Below are 27536 nucleotides of genomic sequence, written 5' to 3'. Positions count from 1 at the left end.
TTGTACATCCACCATCATGATTAAAGTATAAATGTTATCCTCAGAGTTCTTTTGTGCCCTTTGCAGTTAGTTTTTTTCTACCTCTGGCCTTATATAACCACTGATCTGCCTTTTGGCACTCTAGATCATATTTGCCTTTCTAGAATTTGATATAAATGGAATCATTCTGTATATACTCTTGTGTCTGGCTTCTTTCACTCAACAGAATGTTTTGGATTCATTTATTGTGTTGCATGTATCAGTTACTCATCATTTTTAGTTGTTGAGTAGTGTGTCATTGCATGAATATACCATAATATATTTATCCATTAACTGTTAGTGAACTTTTAGGTCTTTTCCAGTTATGGCTATTATGAATGAAGCTACTGTAACATTCTCATACATATCTTCGTCTGGACATCTTTCCTTTCTCTTGGTTAAATAGTTAGGAGTGGAATTACTTACATAGTTTATACTAAGTGAATGTTTAAAGAGACTGCCAAACGTTCTTAAAATGGTTGTACCACTTACATTTCCAAATAAAAATTCCGGTTTCTCCACATATTTGCCAAATTTGGTATTGTTTTTAAATTTTTGCTCTTCTAGTGGGTGTGAGGTGGTATCTCATTGTACTTGTAATTGCATTTTTCTGATGACTAGTGTTTTGAGATTTTCTCCTATGCTTGCTTCTAGTTGTTTTGTAGATGTAAATTTTATGTTTGTCTATGATTTATTTCAAATTGATGTTTGTGCTAGACAAGCACATTTTTCTTCTTTTCCTAAATGGACATCCAGTTGTTCTAGCGCTATTTATTGAGAAGTCTTTTCCGATTGAATTATTTTGGTCACTTTGCTGAAAATCATTTGGATCTATTTCCTGGTCTATTTCTAGACATACTGCTGTGTTCTGTTGATCTTATGTCTATCCTAGTGCCAGTTACTTCTGTGCCTTGATTACTGTAACTTTATCTTGAATAAGTCTTGAAGGTGGGTAGTATAAATAAATCATCTTAGTTCTTTTTCCACACTCTTTTAGCTATTCTTGGTCCTTAGCATATTTCTGTGTAGATTTTAGATTCACTTTCTCAATTTTTACAGAAAAACATGCCAGAGGTTTTTGCTGTGTGCGTGTGGTAACAAATAACATAACACTTACCTTCTTAACCATCTTTGAGTATACAGTAGTGTTAACAATATGTGCATTGTTCTGTAACAGACCTCTAGAACTTTTCCATCTTGCAAAACTGGAATTCTGTATTCACTGAGCAACTCTCCAGCTCCTTCTCTTCTCAGCCCCTGGTATCCACCATCCATTTTCTATTTCCATGAGTTTGATTACTTTAGGTAGCTCGTATCAGTGAAATCATGCAGTGTTTGTCTTTTTGTGGCTGCCTTATTTCACTCAGCGTACTGTCCTCAAGGTTCATCAGGATTGCTGCAAAAGGCAGGATTTCTTTGTTTTTAAAGACTAGATAGTAGTATTCCATTGTATGGATATATCCTGTTTTGTTGCTCCATTAATCCATTGATGGATACTTGGGTTGCTTCTTCCTCTTGGCTATTGTGAATAATGCTGCTTTGAACACAGGTGTGCAGATATGTCTTTGATAGCCTATTTTCAATTCTTTTATTATATACCCAAAGTGGAGTTGCTGGATCATGTGGTAATTTTTAATATTTTGAGGAGTATCCATACTATCTTTTATAGTAGTTGCACCATTTTACATTATTGCCAGCAGTGTACAGGGTTCCAGTTTTTCTAGATTCTTGCCAGCACTTATTTTCAGTTTTGCTTTGATTTTTTTGGCCATCCTGATGGGTCTGAAGTTCTATCTCATTGTAGCTGTGATTTGCATTTTACTAATGATTTGTGATGTTGGGTCTCTCTTTGTATACTTTTTGGCCATTTGTACATCTTTGGAGAAATTATTATAGTCCTTTGCCATTTAAAAAATCAGGTTTTTTTATTGTTATTAAGTCCTAGGAATTCTTTATATATTTTAGGTATTAATTTATCAGATATATGATTTACAGATGTTTTCTCTGTAGGTTGCCTTTTCTCTCTGTTTATTGTTTGTGCAGAAGTTAAAAAATTATATTGGGGTATAGCTAACTTACAAAGTTGTCTTAGTTTCAGCTTAGTGTGTAGCAAAGTTAATCAGTTATACAATATATCCATTCCTTTTCAGATTCTTTTCTCATATAGGTTACTACACAGTATTGCATATATTTCCCAGTGCTATACAATAGGTCCTTGTTACCCATCTCCCCCCTGCCCTTTAGGGCCACACCCATGGCATATGGAAGTTCTGGGACTAGGAATTGAATTAGAGCTGCACCTGCCAACCTGTCCCACAAGCATGGCAGCACTGGGATCCAAATCTGCATCTCCACAGACACCACGTCAAGTTCTTCAGAGCTAAAAGGGAATTCCTACTTACCTGTTTTATGTATAGTAGTGTGTATATATTAGTCTCAACCCCCTAATCTATCCCTCCCCACCATGTTTTCCCTTTGGTAACCATAAGCTTGATTTCTAAATCTTTTGAGTCTGTTCTGTCTTGTAAGTTCTTTTGTATCATTTTTTATTGGATTCCACATATTAGTGATTTCATACGTTTGTCTCTTTCCAACTTATTAATTCACTTAGTATGATAATTTCTAGGTCATCCATATTGCTTAAATGGCATTATTTCATTATTTTCTATGGCCAAGTAATATTCCATTGTATATATATATGTACCATTTTTTCTTCTTTTTTTTTTTTTTTTTTTTTTTTTTTTTTTGTCTTTTTAGGGCTGTACAGAAGTTCCCAGACTAGGGGTCAGATTGGAACTGCAGCTGCTCGCCTGCACCACAACCAAAGAAACGTGGGATCTGAGCCACATCTGTGACCTACACCACAGCTCATGGCAACATGGGATCCTTAACCCACTGAGTGAGGCCAGAGGTCAAACCCACATCCTCATGGATACTAGTTGGGTTTGCTGCCGCTGAGCCACAATGGGAATTCCTGCAACACTCCTCTTTATCCAGTCTTCTGTTGAGGGACATTTAGGTTGCTTCCATGTTTTGGCTATTGTTAATGGTGTGGCGGTGAACATTGGGGTGCACATATCTTTTCAAATTAAGAATTTCTCCAGGAGTTCCCGTCGTGGCACAGTGGTTAACGAATCCGACTAGGAACCACAAGGTTGCGAGTTCGGTCCCTGCCCTTGCTCAGTGGGTTAACAATCCGGTGTTGCCGTGAGCTGTGGTGTAGGTTGCAGACGCGGCTCAGATCCCACGTTGCTGTGGCTCTGGCGTAGGCCAGTGGCTACAGCTCCGATTGGACCCCTAGCCTGGGAATCTCCATATGCCGCGGAAGTGGCCCAAGAAATAGCAAAAAGACAGAAAAAAAAAAAAAAGACTGTGTTGTTGTGGCTGTGATGTAGGCTGGCAGCTGCAGCTCTGATTCGACCCTAGCCTGGGAACCTCCACATGCTGCATGTGAGGCCCTAAAAACCAAAAAAAAAGAATTTCTCCAGATATATGCCCAAGAGTGGGATTGCCAGGTCATATGGAAGTTCTACATTTAGCTTTTTGAGGAACCTCTATACTGTTCTCCATAGTAGTTGAATCAACTTACATTTCTACTAGTAGTGTAGGAGGGCTTGCTCCCTTTTCTCCATACCCTCTCCAGCATTTATTGTTTGTAGAATTTTTGGTGATGGCCATTCTGACCAATGTGAGGTGGTACCTCATTGTAGTTTTGATTTGCATTTCTCCAGTAAATTGTGATGTTGAGCATCTTTTCATATGCTTTTTGCCTTTTGGCCTGTCTTCTCTGGAGAAATGTCTGTTTAGATCTTCTGGCCATTTTTAAATTAGGTTGTTTGTTTTTTTTTCTGGTATAAAACTGTATGAGATGTTTGTATATTTTAGAGATTAATTCCTAGTTGGTCACTACGTTTGCAGATATTTTCTTTGATTCTGTGCGTTGTATTTTTGTTTTGTTTATGGTTTCCCTTGCTGTGCAAAAGCTTTTAAGTTTACTTAGGTCCCATTTTATTTTTTTAATTTTCATTACTCTAGGAGGTGGATCAAAAAAAGATACTGCTGTGGTTTATATCAGAAAGTGTTCTGCCTATGTTTTCCTTTAAGAGTTTTATAGTATCTGGTCTTATATTTAGGTCTTTAATCCATTTTGAGTTTATTTTAGTGTATGGCATTAGAGGTGTTTTAATTTCCATTCTTTTACATATAGCTGTCCTATTTTCCCAGCACCGCTTATTGAAGAGACTTTCTTTTCTTCATTGTATATTCTCGCATCTGTTGTAGATTAGGTAGGTGGGTTTATTTCTGGGCTTTCTATGCTGTTCTCCTGATCTATGTTTCTGTTTTTGTGCCAGTACAACACTGTTTTGATGACTATGCCTTTGTAGTATAGTCTTAAGTCAGGGAGCCTGATTCCTCCAGTTCCATTTTTCTTTCTCAGGATTGCTTTGGCTATTCAGGGTCTTCTCTGTTTCTATACAAATTAAAATTTTTTTTGTTCTAGTTCTGTGAAAAATACCATTGGTAATTTAGCACGTATTTCACTGAATCTGTGTAGATTACCGTGTATATTATAGTCATTTTGATATTGATTCTTCTAATCTAAGAGCATAGTATTTTTTCATCAGTTTGTGTCATCTTTGATTACCTTCATCAGTGTCTTATAGTTTTCAGAATGCAGGTCTTTTGCCTCTTTAGGTAGGTTTAGTTCTGGGTATTTTATTCTTTTTGATGCAATAGTCAATGGCATTGTTTCCTTAATTTCTTTTTCTGATCTTTCATTGTTAGCATATAAGAATGTAAGAGAGTTCTGTGTATTAATTTTCTATCCCACAGCTATACCAAATTCATTGGTTATCTCTAGTAGTTTTCTGGTAGCATCTTTAGGGTTTTCTATGTTTAGTATCATGTCAGTTGCAGACAGTGACAATTTTACTTGTTCTTTTTCTATTTATTTACTTGTTTATTGTCTCTTTAGGGCCACACCTGCGGCATATGGAGGTTCCCAGGCTAGGGGTCTAATCAGAGCTGTTGCTGCCGATCTATGCTAGAGCCACAGCAGTGCCAGATCTGAGCTGTATCTGTGACCTACACCACAGCTCACAGCAATGCTGGATTCTCAACCCACTAAGAAAGGCCAGGGATTGAACCCACATCCTCATGGTTCCTAGTCGGATTCATCTCTGCTGCGCCATGATGGGAACTCTTTTCCAATTTAGATGCCTTTTCTTTCTTATCACTGTGGCTAGGACTTCTAAAACTATGTTGACTAAAGGTGGGGAGAGTGGACATCCTTGTCTTCTTCCTGATCTTAGCAGAAATTCTTTCAGCTTTTCACCATTTAGAATGATGTTAGCTATGGGTTTATCATATATGGCCTTTACTAATGTTGTGGTTCCCTCTATACCCACTTTCTGGAGGGTCGTTTTTAATCGGAAATGGATGTTGGATTTTGTTGAAAGCTTTTTCTGCATCTGTTGAGATGACCATATGGTTTTTATCCTTCAAATTTTTTATTGGGATGTATCACACTGATTGACTTGTGGATCTTGAAAAATCCTTTCATCCCTTGGATAAATCCCAGTTGATCATGGTGTATGATTCTTTTAATGTACTGTTAGATTCAGTTTGCTGATAATTTGTTGAGGATTTTGCATCTATGTTTATCAGTGATATTGGCCTATAATTTTTTTTTTTTTTTTTGTCTTTTGTCTTTTTTTTTGTTGTTGTTGTTGTCGTTGTTGTTGCTATCTCCCGGGCCGCTCCCGCGGCATATGGAGGTTCCCAGGCTAGGGGTTGAATCGGAGCTGTAGCCACCGGCCTACGCCAGAGCCACAGCAACGAGGGATCCGAGCCACGTCTGCAACCTACACCACAGCTCACGGCAACGCCGGATCGATCGTTAACCCACTGAGCAAGGGGCAGGGACCGAACCCGCAACCTCATGGTTCCTAGTCGGATTCGTTAACCACTGCGCCACGACGGGAACTCCGGCCTATAATTTTTTTTGTAGTGTCTCTGTCTGGTTTTGACATCAGTGTGGCGATAGTCTCAGAATGAGTTTGGGAGTGTTCCTTCTTCTGCGATTTTTTTGGAATAGTTTCAGATGAATAGGTATTAACTCTTCTCTAAATGTTTGATAGGATTCACCTGTGAAGCCATCTGGTCCTGGACTTTTGTTTGTTGGAAGATTTTAAATCACATTATCAACTTCATTACTTTATTTTTTATTTTATTTTTTTTTGGTCTTTTTAGGGCCACACGCATGGCAGATGGAAAATCCTAGGTTAGGGGTACAACTGGAGCTGCAGCTGCAAACCTACACCACAGCCATAGCAACTTGGGATGCGGGATGCAAGGTGCATCTGTGACCTATACCACAGTTCATGGCAATGCCAGATCCTTAACCTACTGAACCTACTGGAACCAGGGATTGAACTCGCAGCATCCTGGATACTGGTTGGGTTCGTTGCCACTGAGCCAGGACAGGAACTCCTCAGTTTCATTTATTGTCATTGGTCCATTCATCTTTTCTTCCTGGTTCAGTGTTGGAAGGTTGTACCTTTCTAAGAATCTGTCCATTTCTCCTAGGTTGTTCATTTTATTGGCATATAATTGCTTGTAGTAGTCTCTTATGATCATTTGTATTTCTTTGATGTCCTTTGTGACAGTTTTCCTTTCTAATTTTTACTGATATGAGCCCTTTTTTTTAATGAGTCTAAGAATTTTCCAATTTTGTTGATCTTATCAAAGAACCAACTTTTCATTTCATTGACCTTTTCTATTGTATCCCTTTTTTTTTTTTTTTTTTTTTTTGCCATTTCTTGGGCCACTCCAGTGGCATATGGAGGTTCCCAGGCTACGGGTCAAGTTGGAGCTGTAGACACTGGCCTACGCCAGAGCCACAGCAACGTGGGATCTGAGCCGCATCTGCAACCTACAGTACAGCTCCTGGCAACACCAGATCCTTAACCCACTGAGGCCAGGGATCAAACCCACAACCTCATGGTTCCTAGTTGGATTTGCTAACCACTGAGCCACAACAGGAACTCCTCTATTGTATTCTTTGTTTTAATTTCATTTATTTCTGCTCTGATCTTTATGATTTCTTTCCTTCCACTAACTTTGGGTTTTGTTTGTCCTTTTTCTAATTGCTTTAGGTGTAAGCTTATGTTGTTTATTTGAGATTTTTCTTGTTTCCTGAGGCTTGTATTGCTATAAACTTCTCTCTTGTAACTACTTTTGCTGCATCCCATAGGTTTATTTATTTATTTATTTATTTTTGGCTTTTTAGGGCCACATTCACAGCATATGGATATTCCCAGGCTGGGGTCACATTGGAATTGTCGCTGCCGGCCCACTACAGCCACAGCAATGAGGGATCCAAGCCACATCTGCATCCTGCAGCCTACACCACAGCTCATGGCAACACCAGATCCTTAACCCACCGAGCAAGGCCAGGGATCAAACCTGCATCCTCATGGATGTTAGTCAGATTTATGAACCCCTAAGCCACGACGGGAACTCCTACATAGGTTTTGTTTGTTTATTTGTTTGTTTTGTTTTGCTTTTTAAGGCTGCATCTATGGCATATGGAGCTTCCCAGCCTAGGAATCTAATCAGAGCTACAGCTGCCAGCCTACACCACAGCCACAGCAATGCCAGATCTGAGTGCATGTGCGACCTACAGCACAGCTTATGGCACACCAGATCCTTAACCCACTGAGCAAGGGATGTTGAACTCACATCCTCATCAATACTAGTTGGATTCTTAACCTGCTGAGGCACAATGGGAACTCCTGTGTTTTAATTTTCATTTATCTCTAGATATTGTTTGATTTCCTCCTTTATTCCTACAGTGGTCCATTGGTTGCTTTGTAGCATACTGTTTTTTTGTTTTGTTTTGTTTTTTGTTTTTTGCTATTTCTTTGGGCCACTCCCGCGGCATATGGAGGTTCCCAGGCTAGGGGTCAAATCCGAGCTGTAGCTACTGGCCTATGCCAGAGCCACAGCAACGCGGGATCCGAGCCGTGTCTGCGTCCTACACCACAGCTCACAGCAACGCCGGATCCTTAACCCACTGAGCAAGGGCAGGGACCGAACCCGCAACCTCATGGTTCCTAGTCGGATTCGTTAACCACTGCGCCACAATGGGAACTCCTGTAGCATACTGTTTAGTCACCACATGTTTGTGTTTTTTGCCGTTTTTTTCCTTATCATTGGTTTCTAGTCTTACCGCATTGTGATCAGCAAGGATGCTTGATATGATTTCAGTTTTCTGAGATTTACTGAGGCTTGATTTGTGGCCCATAATGTGATCTATCCTAGAGAATGTTCTCTGTGCTCTTGAGAAGAATGTGTATTCTGTTGCTTTTGGATGGAATGTTCTATAAATCTTTTAAGTCCATCTGGTCTCATGTAACATTTAAGGCCTGTGTTTCCGTGTTGATTTTCTGTCTGGATGATCTTTCCATTGCTGTAAGTAGGGTATTAAAGTCTCCCACTATTTTTGTGTTATCATCAATTTCTCCTTTTATGGCTGTTAGTAGTTGCCTTATATATTGAGGTGCTCCTATTGTTGGATGCATATATATTTACAGTTGTCTTATTTCCTTGGATTGATCCCTTGATCAGTAGATAATGTCTTTCTTTGTCTCTTGTAACCATGTTTAAAGTTTTTTTTGTCTGATAGAAGTATTGCTACTCCAGCTTTCCTTTGATTTTTGTTTGCATGGGATACCTTTTTCCATCTTCTCACTTTGTATATATTTCTAGAACTGAAGCGTGTCTCTTATAGACAGTATATGTGTGGGTCTTGTTTTTTTTTGTTTGTTTTTACCATTCAGCCAGTCCGTGTCTTTTGGTTGGCTCATTTAGTCCCATTTACATTCAAGGTAATTAGTGATATATATTGGTACTTGTTGCCATTTTCTTAATTGTTTTGTATTTGTTGATATTGGCCTTTTTTCTCTTTCTTTTTTTTCTTTTTTGTCTTTTTGTCTTTTCAGGGCCGTGCCTGTGGCATATGGAGGTTCCCAGGCTGGGGTCTAATCGGAGTTACAGCTTGCCAGCACCATAGCAATGCCATATCCAAGCCTTATCTGTGACCTACACCACAGCTCACGGTAATGCCAGATCCATAACCCACTGAGTGAGGCCAGGGATTGAACCCAAAACCTCATGTTTCCTAGTTGGATTTGTTTCTGCCATGCCATGACGGGAACTCCGTTTTTTCATTCCTTCCACTTTTGTTCTCTTTTTGTGATTTTCTGACAACTTTGGATTTTTTTAATATGTGTCTAATGTACTTTTTTTGTTTGTGGTTCCCATGAAGTTTTGATACAGCATTCTCTATTTATGAAAAATTGTTGTAAAGCTGGTTTGGTGATGCTGAATTCTCTTAACTTTTGCTCTGCTGTAAAGCTTTTGGTTTCTCCATTTTATCTGAATGAGAACCTTGCTTGGTATAGTGTTCTTAGCTGTAGGTTCCTCACCTTCATCACCCTAAGCATATCTTGTCATTATTACCTTCTAGCTTGTAGAGTTTTTGCTAAGAAATCAGCTGATACCCTTGTGGAAGTTCCCTTGTATATATTTGTTGCTCTTCCCTTCTAGCTTTTACTATTTTTTCTTTATATTTAATTTTTGTCAGTTTGATTAGTGTGTATCTTGCTGTGTTTCTCCTTGGGTTTATCCTGTATGGAATTCTCTTTGCTTCCTCAACTTGAGTGAGTGTTTTCTTCTCCATATCAGGGAAGTTTTCAGCTATTCTCTCTTCAAATATATTCTCTGGCCTTTTCTTTTGTCTTTCTGGCACCTCTATGATTCACATGTTGGTATGTTTAATGTTGTTCCAGAGGTCTCTTAGACTGTCCTCCATTCATTACATGCTTTTTTCTTTATTTTTTCCTGTGGAAATGATTTCTACCTCTCTTCCACCTCACTTATTCATTCTTCTGCCTCAGTTATCCTGTTATCAATTCCTTCTAATGTGTTTTTCACTGCAAATACTGTGTTATTCATCTTTGTTTTCTGGTTGTTTAAATCTTCTTGCTCCTTGTTAAACATTTCTTTCTTTCTTTTTTTTTTTTATTTATTTTCCCACTGTACAGCAAGGGGGTCAGGTTATCCTTACATGTATACATTGCAATTACAGTTTTTTCCCCCACCATAATTAATGTTTTTTTTTTTTTTTTTTTTGGTCTTTTTAGGGCTGCACCCGCAGCACATGGAAGTTCCCAGGCTAGGGGTTCAATCAGAGCCACAGCCATAGTAATGCCAGATCTGAGCTGCATCTGCGACCTACACCTCAGCTTATGGCAATGCTGGATCCTTAACCCACTGAGCAGGGCCAGGGATCGAACTCGTGGCCTGATGGATACTAGTTGAGTTCGTTACCACTGAGCTGCCACAGGAACTCCTGTAATTTCTTTCTTTTTTTAATATGCTTTTCAGGGCTGCACCTGGGCATATGGAAGTTCCCAGGCTAGGGATTGAATCAGAGCTGCAGCTACTGGCCTATGCCACAGCCATAGCAATGCCAGTTCCGAGCTGCATCTGCGACCTACAATACAGCTCATAGCAGCACTAGATCCTTAACCCACTGAGTGAGGCCAGCGATAAAACCCACGTCCCATCCTCATGGATACTGGTTGTGTTTGTAACCCACTGAGCCACAACGGGAACTCTAACATTTCTTCTTTTAAGTTTTATTGAAGTGTAGTTAATTTACAAGGCTATGATAATTTCTGCTGTATAACCAAGTGACCCAGTCATACATATACACATATCCATTCTCTCCGATTCTTCTCCCACATAAATTATCACAGAATACTGGGTAGACTTCTCTGTGCTATACAGCAGGTCCCCATTGGGTAATCATGCCATATACCTCAGTGTGCATATGCCAGTCCCAAACCCCCACTCTCTGCCTCCCCACAACCTGTCCCCTTTGGTAACCAAGAGTTTTTCAAAGTCTGTGAGTCTCTTTCTGTTCTGTAAATAAGTTCATTTTTATCCTTTTTTTTTTTTTTTTTAAGATTCCACATATAGGTGATACCATATTATGTTTGTCTTTTGCCTAACTTCACTTAGTATGATAGTTCTAGGTCCATCCATGTTGATGCAAATGGCATTATTTCATTCTTTTTATGCTGAGTAGTATTCCATTGTATGTATGTACCATGTCTTCTTTATCCATTCCTCTGTCAGTGGACATTTAGGTTGCTTCCATGTCTTAGCAATTGTAAATAGTGCTGCAGTGAATATTGGGGTGTGTGTATATTTTCAAATTATTGTTTTCTCTGAATTAGATGCCCAGGAGTGGGATTGCTGGATCGTATGGTAGTTCTGTTTATAGTTTTTTGAGGAAACCCCAGACTGTTTTCCATAGTGGTTGCACCAATGTACATTCCTTCCAACAGTGTAAGAGGGTTTCCTTTTCTCCACACCCTCTCCAGCATTTATATTTTTGATGAATTTTTGGTGTTGGCTATTCTGGCTAGTGTTAAGTGGTACCTTAATGTAGTTTTGATTTGCATTTCTCTAATAATCAGTGATGTTAAGCATCTTTTCATGTGTTTTCTTGGCCATCTGTATGTCATCTTTGGAGAAATGTCTACTTAGATCTTCTGCCCATGTTTTGATTGGGTTATGTGTTTTTTTGTTATTGAGCTGCAGGAGGTATTTGTATATTTTGGAAATTAATCCCTTGTCAGTTGCTTGATTTGCAAGTATTTTCTCCCATTCTGTAGGTTGTCTTTGTTTTGTTCATGGTTTCCTTTGCTGTGCAAAAAGTTTTAAGTTTAATTAGGTCCCATTTGTTTATTTCTGTTTTTATTGTTATTACTCTAGGAGGCAGATCTGAGAGGTTATTGCAGTAGTTTATGTCTGAAAGTGTTTGGCCTATGTTTTTCTCTAGAATTTCTATAGTATCCAGTATTACATTTACATCTTTAATACATTTTGAATTTATTTTTGTTGTTAAGCATTTCTTGTAACTTCCCAGTCTGTTCCTCTATTCTTTTTTCTGAGATCGCAGATCATCTTTATTATCATCACTGAATTCTTTTTCAGGTGGGTGATCTATTTACTCTTTATTTAGTTGCTTTTATGTGTATTTATCTTGTTCTTTTGTCTGAAACATACTTCTTTGTCATCTTATATTGTTTGTCTATGTTAGTGGTCCCCTTGACAGCAGGTGTGTAGACGAAATAGCTGGTGCCTGGTCCTGGAGTTTTTGGGGGGTGGCTCACATGCACCCAGAGCACTTGATGGGAGCTCTGGTAGCTCTCTACCTCTTCTGGAGCTAGGTGGCTGCTAGGGATGGGGTCCCTGAGGGAGGTGGGTGTGTGCCAGCGGCTTCCACGAACCCTCCCCTTTGCCAGAAGCAGCTCCTATTTTAGGACTCCTGGAGCTGGCGGATATGGAGTTCTGCTGCCTGAGAGCATGTGCTGTATCCCACCCTTCCCCTCCAGCGCCCCCCATCAGTGGTGCCTGGCCTCTAAGTCAGTCTGGGTCTTCTCAGTTTACACCCTCAAATGTGATCACCCTAAACCCTAGTCCCTTTAGGCTGTTTCTGTGCCGCCAACCCCAGTTTCTTCTCATACCGCTAGCCCCAGTTCTCTCCCTGAGTGTGATCTCTAAAGCCCATTTTACTTCCTAGCCCCTGTGCTCAGTGACACAGTTATTTAGGGCTGGGGAGTGCAGGGCAGTAGCACTGACTATTTGTGCAAGTCTTTTTCCGTTTTAATTGCTGTAAACCAATTGTGTGTTCTCCTTCAAGACTCTGAAGCTCCTCCTCTGTCCTGGCTGATCTCCCCCCCCCGCCCCGGTAGTGGGGCTTCCCAGTGTGTAGGAACTTTTCTTCTCTTCCAGCTCCCTCCTAGGAGCAGGTGCCATCCTGCTTCCTTTCTCATTTTCTTTTTTCTGTAGTACTATCTAGTTACCTTGGATTTTCTTGCTCTGTCAGAATCCTGAGATCTCTCACCATTGTTCAGTAAATTTTCTCTGTGTTTCATTCCACACGTAGATGTATTTTTGATGAGTTTGTGGGAGTAGATGAGCTTCACATTCTACTACTCTGCCATCTTAGGAATTCCTCCAGAAGTTTTTAAATTTGATATACAGTCAGCTCTCTGTATCCACAGCTTCCCTCCAAATTCAAGAAAGTTCCAAAAAGAAAAATCTGAATTTTCTGCGCACTGAGAACTATTTACACAGCAATTACACTGCATTTACAACTATTTACATAGCATTTACATACCTAGCATTTACAATGCATTGCTTATGTTTACATTGTACCAGCTATTATAAGTAATCTAGAGATGCTTTAAAGTATATGAGAGGGAGTTCCCGTCCTGGCGCAGTGGAAACAAATCTGTCTAGAAATCATGAGATTGCAGGTTCCATCCCTGGCCTTACTCAGTGGGTTGAGGATCAGGTGTTGCGGTGAGCTGTGGTGTAGGTCACAGACGTGGTTCAGATCCAGCATTGCTGTGGCTGTGGTGTGGGCTGGCAGCTATAGCTCTGATTAGACCCATAGCCTGGGAACCTTCATGTGCCATGGGTGTGGCCCTAAAACAAACAAACAAACAAACAAATTAAAAAAAAAAATAAAGTATATGGGAGGAGGCGGATACTATGCCAGTATACATAAGGGACTTGAGCATTTATGGATTTTGGTATGCACAGGGGTTCCTGGAACCAAACCCTGTGGAATACCTGGGCACAACCATAGTCCCATTTGTCTGTTTTTTGCTTTTGTTGCCCATTTTTTTGATGTCATATCCAAGAAATCACTGTCAAATTCAATGTCATGAAGCTTTCCCTTGTGCTTTTTTCTTGGAACTTTATAGTTTCTTATACTTTGTTTTTTAATCCATTTTGAGCTGATTTTTTTATATGGTTAAATTAAGGATCCAATTTCATTCTTCTACATGTGGATATCTGGTTTTCCCAGCAACTTTGTTGAATATTCAGTGGACATTTGAAAAATGTGTAGTCTTTCTCTTTGTTTAGTTTTGGCATCCTTGTTGAAGATAATTTGACCATATTATGTGTTTTATTTCTCTTCTCTCTGTTCTGTTCCATTTGTCTATGTTTGTATCTGTGCCAATACCACACTATTTTGTTTAGTATTGCTTTGAAAATGTTTTGAAATCAGGAAGTGTGAGGCTTATAGCTTCGTTCATTCTTAGGATTGTTTTGGTTCTTTAGTGTCCCTTGAGATTCCATATAAATTTTAGGATGGATTTTTCTATCTTGCAAAAAATGCCATTGGGATTTTGATAGGGATTGCATTGATTCTATAGATCACTTTGGGTAGTATGACAATTTAACATTATTAATTCTTCTAATCTGTGTATACAGGATGTCTTTCTATGTATTTTTGTCTTGATTTCTTTAAGCAATGTTTAGTAGCTTGCAGTGTAAAAGTTTGTAAGGCTTTTGACTGGAATGGTTTTTATTTATAGGTTAATTTGATATTGACAACTCCAGTGCATAAATATGATATAACTCTCCATTTATTTAGGTCTTCCTTATGTTCTCTTAGCATTGTTTGTGTTTTCAGTCTATAGATTTTTTCACATGCTTTGCTAATATTATTGTCAGGTATTAGTATTTTTAAAAACAACTTTTAAAAACAAATACAACTTTTTAAACTTTCCATCTCTAATTCTTCATGGCTTGATATTTCACACTGGATTTTGTGGATTGACTGTATATTTTGTGACTTGCTTGGAGGTTCCCAGGCTAGGGGTCTAAATCGGAGCTGTTGCTGCCGGCTTATGCCACAGCAGCACAGGATCTGAGCCGTGTCTGTGACCTACACCACAGCTCACAGCAATGCCAGATTCTTAACCCACTGAGCAAGGCCAGGGATCGAACCCACAACCTCATGATTCCTAGTCAGATTTGTTAACCACTGAGCCATGACAGGAACTCCTAATAAAAGTTTTAAAAATAAATCTTTTGACTTTTAAAAATTTTCAATATTCATTTTATTTTTTAGATTCCATATATTAATTGTAATATACAGTATTTATTTTTCTGACTTATTTCACTAAACATAATACCCTCCAGACACATCACATTGTTGCAAATGATAAACTTTCATTTCATAGCTGAGTAGTATACCATTGTGTGTGTGTGTTTACATACCCATATAAGAACTTACTGTTTTCACAGATGCGAATTGATATTTCACTGTGGTTTTAATTTGCATTTCTCTGATGATTAGTAGTGTTGGGAAATTTTCTTGTGCCTTTTAGCCATCTGTATGTCCATTCAGATCTTCTGCTTATTTTTTAATTAGGTTGTTTTGTTGATATTGAGATGTATGGGTTTATATATTTTGGATATTAACCCCTTATCGGTGATATAACTTGCAAATATTTTCTCTTGGTAGGTTGTGTTTTTGTTTTGTTGGTTTCCTTTGCTGTGCAAAAGCATTTGAGTTTAATTAGGACCTCTTTGTTTATTTCCTATGCCTTAGGAGTCAGATCCAAAAAAAATATTGCTACAATTTGTCATAGTGTTCTGCCTGGTTTTCTCCTAGGAGTTTTATGGTGTCAGGTCTTTAAGCCATTTTGAGTTTATTTTTGTATATGGTGTGAGAAAATGTTCTAATTTCATTCTTCTACATATAGCTGTCTAGTTTTCCCAGTACCACTTATTGAAGAGACTTTATTTTCCCCATTGTGTATTTTTGCCTCCTTTGTCATAGATTATTTGACCATAAGTATATGGGTTTATTTTGGGGCCCTCTATTCTGTTCCATTGATCTTTGTGTCTGTTTTTAATGCCTGCACCACACTGTATTGATGACTGTAGCTTTGCATTATAGTCAGAAGACAAGGAGCATGATACCTCCAGCTTTCTTCTTTCTCAAAATTGTTTTGGCAACTTGGGGTCCTTTGTGTAAATCTGTGGATTGATTTGCGTAGTATGGTCATTTTACCAATATTCTTCCAATCCAAGAGCACAGGATATCTTTCCATTTATTTGTATCATCTTCAGTTTTATCCATCAGTGTTTTATAGGCCTTTCTTTTCCTTGGTGAAGTTTATTCCTAGGTATTTAAATTATTTTGATGCAATTTTAAATAAGATTGTTTTATTATTTTCTCTGATGGCTCATTATTAATGTACAGAAAAGCAATAGATTTCTGTATATTAACCTTGTGGCCTGCAACTTTACCAAATTCCAATTTTTTGTGGAGACTTTAGGGTTTTCTGTATTACATATCAGGTGATCTGCCAATAGTGACAGTGTTCCTTTTTTTCCTTCCAATTTGGATGGCTTTTCTTTTTCTTGTTATATATTGCTGTGGCTAGGACTTTTAATATTGTGTTAAATAGATTTGGCAAGAGTGGGGTATCCCTGTCCTATTTCTGATTTTATGTTTGTCTTTTTGCCTTTTCTAGGGCCGTACCCGCGGCATATGGAGGTTTCCAGGCTAGGGGTCTAATCGGAGCCGTAGCCACCAGCCTACTCCAGAGCCACAGCAACACAGGATCTGAGCCGCATCTGCAGCCTACACCACAGCTCACGGCAACGCTGGATCCTTAACCCACTTAGCAAGACCAAGGATTGAACTCGAAACCTCATGGTTCCTAGTCGGATTTGTTAACCACTGTGCCACGACGGGAACTCCCTATTTCTGATTTTAGAGAAAAGCTTTTCAGCTTTTCACTATTGAGTATGTTGTTAGCTGTGGGTTTGTCATAAATGGCCTTTATTATGTTATGTTCCCTCTCCGCATGTTTATGTGGAGTCTGAATTAGCCTCTGTACATATTGATGGATTTGATGTGGTAATACTTTCAGTTTTTTGTTTTGTTTTGTTTTTTGTCTTTTTAGGGACGCACCCATGGCATGTAGAGGTTCTCAGGCTAGGGGTCAGATTGGATCTACAGCTGCTGGCCCATGACACAGCCACATCTGTAAGCTTCGCCTTAGCTCATGGCAATGCTGGATCTTTAACCCACTTAGCAAGGCCAGGGATTGAACCCAAGTCTTCCTGGTTATTAGATTCATTACCATTGAGCCACAACAGGAACTCCCTACTTCCAGTATTTTTGTGTCTGTGTTCATGAGGGGATCTTAGCTGTAGTTTTCTTGTAATGTCTGTCTGACATGGTATGAGGGTAATTCAGGACTCATAAAATGATTACTAAATGTTTTCTCTCCTCTATTTTTCGAGTTTGTATGATATTGCTGTTTTTTCCTTAAATGTTCACTAGAATTTATAAGTGAAGTTATCTAGGTATGAATTTTTTTGTAGAATTTTTAAGCACAAATTTAATTATTAAATCAAATCTAGTATTTAATAGGTTAATTCTTAAAATTAGATTTGTGAGTGTTGTCTTAGAGGTTTGCATTTTTATCATCTTAAAATATACTTGTTACATCATTTAACGTTTTTGTCTTGAATTTTGTCTCATTCATTTCAGTCTTGGCTCTTGTTTTTTAAATAGTTGCATGGTATATTTATATTTTAAAAATAAACATAGGTATACATCAGGAATTTTCACATAAGTTTTTCAAGGTTAATTACCATTGTGGCAGCATTAATCAAAAGCATATTTTTATTCAGCTTCATCTAGATTGAATCAGAAAGTATGTCTTTTGGGTCTGTGTTTCTTTCGTCAAGTATCATAGGTGTATGATTTGTTCACACTGGACAAAGGAGCAATCTGTTCATTCTCAGGCAGGAATACAGTACATTTTATTTATTCATTTTGTTGTAGATATTGTCGGCTATTATAAATAGTGCTGCCAGGAACCTTTAATAATTTTTTTTTTTTTGTGAATGTACATAATGCATTTCTATTGGGTATATTCCTAGGGGTGGGTATATGTTGTTATCCAGAATGGTTGAATCAGTTTACACTTCCACCAGCTATGTATGAGAATTCTCCTTGCTCTGTAGCCTTATGTACATTTAGTATTGCCTGTGTTTTTCATTTTAACCTTTGTAGTATTACCCTTTTATTTTAAATTTTATTTTTGGAGTTCCAGTCATGGCACAGCGAAAAACGAACCTGACTACAAACCATGAGGTTGCAGGTTCAATCCCTGGCCTTGTTCAGTGGGTTAAGAAAGGATCCAGCGTTGCTGTGAGCTGTGGTGTAGGTCACAGATGCAGCTTGGATCTGGTATTGCTGTGGCGTAGGCCAGCAGCAACAGCTCCGATTAGACGGCTGACCTGGGAACTTCCATGTGCCATGCATGCGGCCCTAAAAAGATTAAAAAAAAAAAATTAAAAAATTTTTATTTAAGTGATTGTAGATTCATATTCAATTCTTTAAGCAATATCTTGAACTTTTCTCAGTTCCCTCACCAGCAGCATTTTGCAGATAATATTATAATATTACAACCAGGGTTTTAACATTGCTGCAGTCCACAAATTTTATTTAGATTTCCCCAAATGTGTGTTAAGTTGTATAAAATTTTGTCCCTTTGGAACTTTGAGTATCAATATCCAGTCAAGACAGTTCCAAACTTACCAGGATTCTGGTTGTCTGTGTATAACTATATCCATCCCCTGCCTGCTCCCCTCCCACCTCCACCGCAGTCTGTCCTGTTTCTAAAATTTGGTCATCTCAAAAGCATTTTATGGGTGGCATCATACCGTAAATAACCTTTTGGTAGTAGCTTTCTTTATCATAATCCCCAGTGAGTCACCATCCATTTGTTTTTAACCTTCCTGTGTTACTTTGTTTTGTTAAGTGTTCCCTGTGGAAACACAGGATTGAGTTTTTAAAAAATTAATTCAACTCTATCTTTACTAGAACTGCACCAATTTCCTTTGTTTTCTAATTCCCTTTTCCACCTTCTTTCATGAATGGATCACTTGGGTTTTCTTTTTTTGACCTCCCCCACCCATCTCCACCAGTGTTGTGGAAGGCCTGTACCTTGTATCTGTTGAATCAACTGTCTCAAAAACTTCTGAGATCTGTTTTTGCATATATTTCAGCATTCTTACATAATATTTTCCACCAGCCCTTTTAAATTATAAATGCAGCATGTGCTTGATGAAAAACACTTAAGCAACTCAGACATATTTTTTAAAATGTGGAGACTCTTCTGTACCTTGGTATATCCTTCCAGATATTTTTCTATCATGTTATAATTTTGTAAAACAATTGCAATGATACATCGTTTAAAAAATTGCTTTTATTTACTTAATATATCAGATAGTATACCCAGAACTATTTCATCCTCAGTTGCAGGACAGTATTTCATGGTATGGATATGTCATAAATTAACTCTAACTCTGAAATTAACTAACTCTGTTAAGAAATTTCTCCAAGTAATTATGTAGAAAAAAAAAAAAAAGTCCTCAGTCATATTGTATATATAGATATACTTGTTTAAATATTCATGTTGGATAAATCTTAATACTGATATCCACTCCCATATTTAAAATTTCTAGTTTTAATTATGCTTACCTATTATTTTTTGAACTTTTTATTATTCAATTGACTTGTCCAATTTTGGTCCATTTTGACCTCCAGTTAAATTTTTTTCCAGGTAAATTTTAGAGTCATTTTGTTATGCTACAGAAAAAAATCTCACTGATTAGAATTACAGAAAACCTAAAAACTAAATGTTAATTTGGGAGTGGAGTGAGGAGTGGGAATGACAGCTCTGTGCAGCAGTCAGGCTTTCCATCTATTCTTTTTTTCCTTTCAGGTCTGTTCTGAACATTTAAAAATGTTAATTCATTTTTAGAAAAATGTTCACACTTGTAGTTCATTTCTAAATTGAAAAAACCTAATAAACCCTATCTGATCATTTTTTATTTTTCTCTAAAGCCTTCATAGTGTTTTATCTCAGTTATGTATAGAGAATACAGTCTGTGGTGTCTTTTGTTTGGTGCTTTTTTCAGTTTTTCTTTATTTTTATTTCTGTTGTTCAGGGCATACTGTTTTTTGAATGAAATTCTGTGCCTTTTATCAGTTGTGGAAAACATTCAGCTATTCTCATTCTGTCCACCTTCTCACACCTGCCTACCAGTCATCTATTCTGCATTGTCTTAATGTTATTTAACCTTCCTATTGGGATTTTCTTTTCAAAATATCAATGACTATATTTATCATTTCAGGAAATCTGATTTAGCATGCACATTAAGGGGTATAGATTCTGGAGCCAGACTGCTTGGGTTTAAATCCCAGCTTTGTCAGTCCTTACTTGCATAACCTTGGAAAGTTACTCAGGCCATGCATCAGTTTCTTCATAAGGTTGTACAATTAAACCACACAGGTAACAGGGACCTGGAACAGCCTAATGATACACAATTAACTGCAGAGTATTAAATGTTTCTCTCTCATAGCACATTGTTTCTTAGATTCATTCCCCTTTTTAGAAATACTCACAGGTTGTATCCATTTTCAGTTTCTGAGGCTGGTGTGATCTTATCCTGCTCTTTGTTTCTGCATGCTCATCTTCAGTCAGGTGTTACCTGTGGGAGTCCAGTACAGGAGGAAGGTACAAAGCTCCAAAAAAGTGTTGGGTTTGCTTTGTCTTTCTCAGGACAGCAGGTGGGCAGCAGTGAGCTAACAACTTGGGCAACAGATGTATTATAAATTCAGAGCCCAGGCCTGTGAGCTAATATTTTTCACTTGAACTATTCACTAGGACAGAGCCATTTGAACCTGTAAAAGCCAGTGACCCATGTTAAAAGGTGCTTCTTTTGGTCACCATTTCTAAGTATAATGTAGCAAGAAATTTAGGGGTGTGCTTATTATTAGAAATAGAAGTGTATGGAGTGAATAAATCTCATAAGTATTACTGCTTTTGGTATCTTACTAGAAATTAATCTTCTGAATATATTAAATGCAAAGTAAAATTCTGTGAATAGAGAATTGTTAAATATTGTTTAGCTGAGAACTGTCTGGGTGAAAATAATTTTAAAAAATTACTGAAAGTTTTAAAAATCCTTAGTTCAGTTAAAAATTTGAGAAAACAAGCTTAAGACTGAATGTAATGTGCAGTATGTATTTTCTTTTAAAAATAGCTTATTTGAAATCAAATACATATCACTAGGGAAAAATACTAACCCTAGTTGTAGTAAACTTCAGACATAAATTTTTAAAAGAAACACAGTCAGCTGTAGTTGTTTTTCATTAGTGTTTTAGTGCTTTTCATTTATACATGAAAGGCTGTGTATGTGAGGGGTGGAGTGGAGAAGTGGGCCTTCCTTTGTAGCTCTGATAATCCCTTTTACTGCTCAGGAATGAACTTTGGTGGAAAAGTTTGAAAGCTTGTATATAATTACCAATGTTGTAGACCCTGCTCAGAATTCTTGCTTTCTCTGTTAACCAGATGTTTTAGGGAATATATTTGTCACCACTAGAAAACTGTTTGTGGTATTATAAAATAGTGATTCTTTAGAGTGATAGAAAGTTGATATTAAACTTTAGGGTTATCTGTGACCAATGTAACTGACTTTCCTACAGTAGTAAGCCTGTACCTCTGTAGATTAAATGGGTTGACATTTTACACACTGCTACCATCCAAGAACGTGACAGCCCAGGCAGGCACGTAAAAATTACTGATTTAAGTGAATTCAATTAAAGGTGACAAAATACTTTATGATGATAATATGCTTTAACAATGTAGATATAATACAATTATTATATACATGGAGAGTAGAGTATATTGAAAGTTGAATAAGTTTACTGATTATTAATTAAGTAAAAGCCTATTTGAAATTTAGACACTGGGGGAGAGAAAAAGACTACTAGCTAATTTGAATATATGATAAGGAATCAATAGACAAAAAAAAAAAAAAGAAAAAAAGACCAAGAATATTATTTAAGGGCCGCACTGAAGTCATATGGAAGTTCCCAGGCTAGGGGGTCTAATTGGAACTGCAGCTGCCAGCCTACGCCACAGCCACAGAGGATCTGAGCCATGTCTGCGACATACACCACAGCAATGCCAGATCCCCAACCCCCTGACTGAGGCCGGGTATCAAACGTGCATCCTCAAGGATACTAGTTGGATTCATTTCTGCTGTGCCACACAGGAACTCCCCTTGGTCTCATTTTTTAAAAGACACTAATCAAAAGGTAGCCCAGTAGATCAGAAATACAAGTCTCCCTAAGCATCAAAATGGAAGAAACCAGGTCCTATAAAGAATTTATATGTGATTTATAGAAATATAAGAATGACTGAACTATTACCAAACATACTGGTAATAATAAACAGTTTGGCCTAACTCATCCCTAAAGAGATGACTTAGCTTCACAAAGTGCAATCCAACCTTAAACAAGGATTCAGAAAGGTTAGAAATAAAAAAAATAGACAAAGATGAGACAGTTGTAACTAAAAATAAAGCAATTATATACTTGCCTGCAAAAGTAGAATTCCAAAAAAACCTTATATGACAGTGGATGCTCTGTGATACTGAAGACCATGATTCTCAGTAAGGACAACCATTCCTAGCTATACAGTCCCAAACACAGCGTAGAGCAGAAACTACAGACAGTAAAAGGAGAAATACAGCACAGTAACAGACTTGGTCATACCTCTCAGTCCAAGATAGAAAGTACACCTTCTTTTTGAACCTGTCACCAGAAATAACAAAAATAACATTGTGTCACCACGGTGGAGTGTAACTCAGAAATTAATAACAAAAGTGGACCCCCTTTTACCTGGAAGGTTTAAATCATGCTGTTATCAGATGTATCTAGCCTGGTGGCAAATGAATTAGCTGTCATAACTCACAATATTTCACATTGTAATATGAATATGCACATTATATATCCATAATAGGCCAGTGTGATAGGTAAGATTGAGATTTCATTATGTATCAGCTTTTCATAAATAAAAATAGAGTATATTTTCCTACTCAAATGATTCTTACAACTCAATAGTAAGACAACCCAATTAAAAAAACAGGCAAAAGATTTGAATAGGCCTTTCTCCAGGGAAGATATACATATGACTAAGAAGCACTGGAAAAGGCCTATATCACTAAGGAAATGAAGGTCAAAACCATGATGAGACACCACCTTCAGGCTCACAAGGATGACTAGAATCAAAAGATAGGAGATGGCAAGGATGTGCAGAAATACTGCTGGTGGGAATGGAAAATGGTGCAGCTGCTGTTGAAAACAGTTTGGCAGTTCCTCAGAAAGTTAAACATAGTTACCAGGTGACCCTGCAATTATAATCCTAGATATTTATCCAAGAGAATTGAAGATATGTTCATATAAAAAAGTTGCCCTTAAATATTCATAGCTGCCCTATTGTTAATAGCCAAAAAGTGGTAATAATGCAAATGTCCTATCACTGGATGAAGGGACGAATAAAATGGTATATCCACACAGTGGAATATTAATTAGCTGTAAAAGGGAATAGATACTTATGTGCTACATAGATAAACTTTGGAAAGATTATGCTAAGTGAAAGAAGCCAGAGACCAAAGGCCACAGATTGTATGATTCTGTTTATAGGAAATGTCCAGACTAGGTAAATCATAGAGACAGAAAGTAGATTAGTGGTTGCTGAGGGAGAGGAGAGCGACTGCTGATGGAAAATGTAATGAAATTTTAGATACAGTGATGGTTGCACAACTCTGAATTATCCTAAGAAGCACTGAATTGTACACTTCAAAAGGTAGATTTTATGGTATGTGAAGTATATCTCAAAAACAAAAGGTGGTTAACAGTATCTACAGAAAGCAATGCTGTTCTCCAGGACTCCAAAACAAAGGGGCTAAGTTGAGGTTATTAGAACCTCACATGGGTCTCTCAGAACCAGAACCTGGGCTTCTAAGAAAGGGGAGCTACCCAGTGGGTGCTTCTTTCTCTAAAGGAAGAAGGGTAAGACAAATTGGGGCAGTATGTACAATGAAGCAAATAAAGTTTGATGAGTAAAACCAATTGCCCCGACCGACCAAGCGTAACACTGGTAGGAGCCTTCATCCTGTTTTTGTCTCCCCCTAGAGGAATCCTATTGCAGGATTTAACAAGGAGCCAGTTGTCAAAGCATAAAAGTGGTTCACAGCATCACCTACATGTTAGGGCTAAGGCATAATAGGTTAACAGGGACGCTTGGCATTTAGCAAGTTAGATCAACGAAGTATCAATTGTCTTTGTGTTTTTGTGTGTGTATAAACAAAAAGCAGTTAAAAGGTAGGATGGAAGACTTAATTTACAGTAACAAAAACAAAGCACTAGATATAAAAAATATGGAAAAATTTACCAAACCTTTGGAGTTCCCGTTGTGGCTCAGTGGTTAACAAATCCGACTAGGAACCATGAGGTTGTGGGTTCGATCCCTGGCCTTGCTCAGTGGGTTGAGGATCTGGCGTTGCTGTGAGCAGTGGTGTAGGTTGCAGACGCGGCTCAGATCCCGTGCTGCTGTGGCTCTGGTGTAGGCTGGCGGCTACAGCTCCGATTCCACCCCTAGCCTGGGAACCTTCATATGCCGTGGGAGCAGCCCAAGAAATGGCAAAAAGATCAAAAAAAAAAAAAAATACCAAACCAACAGGAAGAAAACCATAAAATATCCTTGTAAAGTTTACTTGGAAAGAAAGGAAAGCACACTGATAGGAAGACTTATCATTAACAAGATGTCACTTTTTTTCTGAGAAATATAGAAGGTGGTGATAATTAAGTTCCATTGGAAGGTACATACAACAAAACACCTAGAAATTATAAAATAACCCTACTAGATATTAGATAGAACATGCTATAAATTCCTCTATGAAGAATACATGTGGGATTGGTACAAAAATAGACAAATTTAATGGGAAATAATTTTTAAAAGTCCAGAAATTCATCCATTTGGAAATTTAGTGAATGATAAAACAGATTTTAAATCAGTGGGAAAAATAAAGAATGTAAACAATTGGTCTAATAAACTAGCCATATGGAAAAGGATAAATACTGGCTTCATAATATACATTTCAATTTCAAATGAATCAGACATATAAAAAATGAAAATTATTCTCAGAAGAAAATGTAGGTAAATTCCTTGATTACCTGGACTCAAAACCCAAAGGAAGTAAGTAGAAACATTGAAAAATGTCAATATTCCATGGGTGAAATAAACATTTAAAAAAATTAATATCAATCCTTTTCAAACTCTTTCAAACAACAGAAGAGGAAGGAACACTTCCTAACACTAAGAGCCTGCATCACCCTGATAACAAAACCACACAACACCACAAGAAAAGCAAACTACAGGCCAATATCACTGATAACCATTAGATGCAAAGATCCTCAACAAAATGTCACCAAACAGAATTCCACAATATAGTAAAAGGATCGTACACCATGGTCGAATGAGATTTATTCCAGGGATGCAAGGGATAATTCAACATCTCTAAATGTGATATACAATATTTACAAAGTGAAGGACAAAAATCATATGACCATCTCAATAGACGTAGAAAAGCATTTGCCAAAAGTTAACATCCATTTATCACTTTAAAAAAAAAAAAAAGCAGGCATAGAGGGAGCATACCTTAACAACATAAAGGCTGTTGATGATAAGCCCACAGCTCACATTGTACCCTGTGAAAAGCTGAACTCCCTTCCTCTAAGATTTGGAACAAGACAAGGATGCCTACTCTCACCTCTTTTATTCAACATAGTATTGCAAGTCCTAGCCAGAGCATTTAGGCAAGAAAAATAAAAGACATCCAAATTGGAAAAGAAGTAAAAATGTCTCTATTGCAGATAACATAAAACTAATCAATAAAGCTTCAGTTTACAAAAATCAGTATACAAAACCCAATTGGGTTTCTGTATACTAGTAGCAAGCTAACAGAAAAAGAAAACAATTGTTTGCAGTTGTATCAAGAAGAATAAAATCTAGGAATTTAAGGAGGTGAGAGACCTGTATACTGAAAACTATAAGACATTAATGAAATGGAAGACAACACAAATGGAAAGATATTCTGTGCTCATGGATAAGCATATTGTTACAATGTCTATACTACCCAAGCAATCTACAGATTCCATGCAATCTCTATCAAAACTGCAATGGCATTTTTTCACAGAAATAAAACAATCCTAAAATTTGCATGAAACCACCTAAGACTCCAGATAACCAAGGTAATCTTGAGAAGAGCAAAGCTGGAAGCATCACCCTTCCTGATTTCAAACTGTATCACAGTTGTAATAATCAAAACAGTATGTATGGTATTATCTTAAAAACCAATACACAGATCAGAACAGAATAGAGAGCCCAGATATAAGCCCATATGATCAGTTAATTTACAACAAAGGAATCAGGAATATACAATGGGAAAAGGACAGTCTCTTCAGTAAATGCTATTGGGAAAACTGGACAGCCATATGCAAAAGAACAGAACTGGATCATCATCTTGCAGTATACAAAAACTCAGCTCAAATTGGATTAAAAACTTGAATGTTAACACTTGAAACCATAAAACTCTTACAAGAAAGGTGTAGGTGATGAATTTCTTGACATCTGTCTTGGTGATTTTTTGATGTGACACCAAAGGCAATAAAAGCAAAAATAAACAAGGGGGACTACATCAAGCTAAAAATCTTCAGTAAAGCAAAGGAAATCATCAGCAAAATGAAAGGTCAAACTACTACATGGGAGAAAGTATTTGCAAATCATATATATATGGTAAGTTTTAATATTCAATATTTATGGAAAAATAATTCAGCAAGAAATCATTTAAAAATCGGCAGAAAAAGTGGGCAGAGGTTCTGAATAGACATTTTTCCAAAGACACACAGATGGCCAACAGGCACATGAAAAAGTGCTCAACTTTTCTCAATCACCAGAGAAATGCAAATCAAAACACAATGAGATAGCACTTCATAACTGTTAGGCTGTGGAGAAAAGAGAAGTCTTGTTCAATGTTGGTGGGAACATACATTGCTGCAACCACTATGGAAAATAGTATACATGTTCCTCAGAAAATTAAAAATAGAATTACCATATGACCCAACAATTCCAATTCTGGGTATTTTTCTGAAGGAAGTAAAATCATACCTCAGAAAGATACCTGCAATCTGGAGTTCCCATCATGGTGCAGCAGAAACGAATCTGACTAGGAACCATGAGGTTGTGGGTTCGATCCCTGGCCTCGCTCAGTGGGTTAAGGATCCAGCGTTGCTGTGAACTGTGGTGTAGGTCACAGATGCGGCTTGGATCCTTTGTGGCTGTGGCTGGTGTAGGCTGGCAGCTGTAGCTCCAATTTGACCCTTAGCCTGGGAACCTCCATGTGCTGTGGATGTGGCCCTAAAAAGCCCAAAAAGCAAAAAACAAAAAAATACCTGCACCCATATTCATTGGAACATTATTTATAATAACTAAGCCATGCAAACAACCTAAGTGTCTATCAGTGGATGAATGGATAAAGAACACACACACACACACACAGAGTCAACCATTATTAAAAAAAAAAAAAAAAAAAAAGGAAATCCTGACTTTTGTGAGCTCTTGGATGGAGCCTGAGGGCGTTTTGCTTAGTAAAATAAATCAGAGAAAGACCTCACATGTGGAATCTGAAAACAC

The 27536-nt window shown here is 37.6% G+C and overlaps 2 protein-coding genes and 1 long non-coding RNA gene across 18 annotated transcripts in view; 1 reads left to right on the top strand and 2 right to left on the bottom strand.

Moving 5' to 3' along the window:
* The window catches only part of LOC146395936 (uncharacterized), a 1175949-nt gene that overhangs the window by 357793 nt on the left and 790620 nt on the right, over positions 1-27536 (bottom strand). The gene's annotated exons all lie outside the window — the stretch shown is intronic.
* The window catches only part of DAPL1 (death associated protein like 1), a 933549-nt gene that overhangs the window by 531469 nt on the left and 374544 nt on the right, over positions 1-27536 (bottom strand). The window lies entirely within an intron of this gene.
* The window catches only part of WDSUB1 (WD repeat, sterile alpha motif and U-box domain containing 1), a 71403-nt gene that overhangs the window by 41357 nt on the left and 2510 nt on the right, over positions 1-27536 (top strand). For 2 of the 16 annotated variants that reach the window (XM_085001199.1, XM_085001198.1), the window contains exon 11: positions 16443-17435. The exons of the other annotated variants lie outside the window; for them this stretch is intronic. In XM_085001199.1, coding sequence (XP_084857325.1) covers positions 16443-16486 — 44 coding nt within the window. In that variant the 3' untranslated portion in view covers positions 16487-17435. Of the gene's footprint in view, positions 1-16442; positions 17436-27536 lie in introns of those variants that run through there. 16 annotated transcript variants of the gene reach the window in all.

The sequence above is a fragment of the Sus scrofa genome, chromosome 15 (assembly GCF_054392235.1).
Source record: "Sus scrofa isolate SSC_HxYL_T2T_F1_AM1 chromosome 15, Sscrofa_HxYL_maternal_Yorkshire_Landrace_v2.0, whole genome shotgun sequence".
Classification (NCBI taxonomy): domain Eukaryota; kingdom Metazoa; phylum Chordata; class Mammalia; order Artiodactyla; family Suidae; genus Sus; species Sus scrofa.
Note: the sequence above shows the minus strand (reverse complement) of the source record. Positions and strands in the feature narration are given on the sequence as shown.